This window comes from Aptenodytes forsteri, unplaced genomic scaffold, assembly GCF_000699145.1.
Source record: "Aptenodytes forsteri isolate BGI_AS27 unplaced genomic scaffold, ASM69914v1 Scaffold321, whole genome shotgun sequence".
In the NCBI taxonomy this organism is placed as follows: domain Eukaryota; kingdom Metazoa; phylum Chordata; class Aves; order Sphenisciformes; family Spheniscidae; genus Aptenodytes; species Aptenodytes forsteri.
In genome coordinates this window covers 768,016-769,868 of record NW_008795030.1, presented here as the reverse complement: position 1 = coordinate 769,868, position 1,853 = coordinate 768,016, and the positions used below count along the sequence as shown (strand labels likewise).

Genomic DNA, 1,853 nt, shown 5'->3' with positions numbered 1-1,853 from the left:
GACCCGCTCTCGTGGCGGGAGGGGCGTTACCTCGACACAGGGTGCTGGTGTTGTAGAGCGCGCAGGTCTCCCGCGCTGCCGCCCCTCTCTGCACGCAGCTCCCCGTCTCTGTGGGAAGAGGGAGCAGGGTTTTCCCAAGGGACCCCCCAGCAAACCAGCCCGTGGGGGCACCCAGTGCAGCCGATGGCATTTGGGCCCAGGGCTGCCCTGGGCACCCGAGGGTTTGGGATGGTGAGGAATCGTTCCCAGGGGTGGGCATCCATCCGAGGGGCTGCAAGCTGGGGCTCGCATCCGCACCCCCGCAGGGAAGAGCCCCAAACAAGGGCTTTATAAACAGCCGGCTTTCTCCCATCTCCATCCCTTGGTGCTGCTCCATCCGCACCTCCGTGGAGGGGGAGGTGGAGGGTTCCCAGTGTTACCCCAAGCCCAGCATGGCTGGGAGCAGCACATGCCGAAATCCCGCACCCCTGCCCGCCGGGCTGGCACGGATCCCCTGCTCCCCCCCGGGATGGGTCAGGTGAGACAGACCTTGACCATGGAAAGCAGCTGGGACCAGGCACCCAAGGGTGCTGAGCTGCCGGCACCATCCCGGCACGGCCCCAGCCCAGCGGCAGGGGCTGGGGAAGGCTGGTGGCAGGCGAGAGGCCCAGAGTAAGCTCTGGCTGTGGGAGCCCCTTGCTGTCCCCCCACACGGCTGAGCCCCCTTCACCTGGCTCCTCGGGGGTCCCGCAGCCCACCCAGACGCAGCCGGTGACGTTGTGCGAGGCGGTGCTGGCCGTGCATGTCTCGCAGGACCTCAGCTCGCCGCAGTCTCCTGCCAAAGCCGGGGGAAAGGGGTGAGGGCAGGGCCAGCATCCGTCCCCCCGTCAGCCGGGGTCGGGGCTGGACCCTCTGCTCCACGGAGGAGGATTTCTCATGATGCAGCAGGAGGGATGAAGGCACCTCTCGCAGCACCAAACCCACTGACAGACCCGTCCTGGCCAGCTGCAGGTGTGTTTGTAGCATCACCAGCTCTCTGGAGAGGGGACATCCCGCACCCCACAGCTCCTAGCACCCACGGCCACCCGGGACATGCGGGGCTCACCCCATCACCCACAGCCACGGTGGGCCGCAGCGCAGGGCAAGCCCACCCCAGCCCCGGATCTTTTGATGGAGGTTTAAAAGAGACAAGGCAGCACCACCAGCCCGGCTGCTCCCAGCAGCCCGGTCGGGGTTATTTAAGCAGCATCGCCCCGCTGTCCCCCCAGACCGGGGGGGGGTGCAGGACCCCCTGCTCCCCATCGCCCCAGCAATGGCAGTGAGTCACCTGGGTGTTCGCGGAGCTGCTCTGCCACGAGCTCTTCCCCCCACACACACACACACGCTCATCATTAATTTACAGTGATGACTGTCAGCGAGGGAGGTTGCAACGGGGAGCCGCGGCCAGGCCCTGCCTGCACCTCGTTGTGGCCCACGCCCGCGTTTGCACCATCCCGGGAAGGAGCCCACCTGGACGTGTTTCCAGGCTCTCAGGGGACAAACACACACCCCCCCTGCCCCCCCGCCGGGCTCGCAGGAGGGTGCCGGGGGTTAGCACCCCCCTGGGCTGACTCCCCAGGGGTCTCTGCCACGCAGGGACCGACTCAGCCTCGTGCTTGGCTTTGTCGCGCCGGCTGCACCCCATCCCCGCCGGCAGCGCTTTGCAGAGGGCTTCCCACCACACCACCTCCCTTTGGGGTGGGCAGCTCCAGTCCGTGTCGTCCCCCCCCCCAGCTTTTAGGGTCCTCCTGGCCGCCGGCGCCATGCCTGGCTGATAGAAGAGGCCCTTTCCTTCTCCCAGTGCCCCCAACCCCACCCCCCCCCCCCAGACAACG

At 67.6% G+C, this 1,853-nt stretch overlaps 1 protein-coding gene across 1 annotated transcript in view; it reads right to left on the bottom strand.

Annotated features, from left to right (window-relative positions):
• Positions 1 to 854, bottom strand: part of CD164L2 (CD164 molecule like 2) — a gene marked incomplete at its 5' end in the record, with an annotated part of 2,001 nt that extends 1,147 nt beyond the window's left edge. Inside the window, 2 exons of the mRNA XM_009276195.1 lie at positions 31 to 108; positions 710 to 854. Coding sequence (XP_009274470.1) covers positions 31 to 108; positions 710 to 854 — 223 coding nt within the window. The remainder of the gene's footprint in view (positions 1 to 30; positions 109 to 709) is intronic.
• Positions 855 to 1,853: the final 999 nt, after the last annotated feature.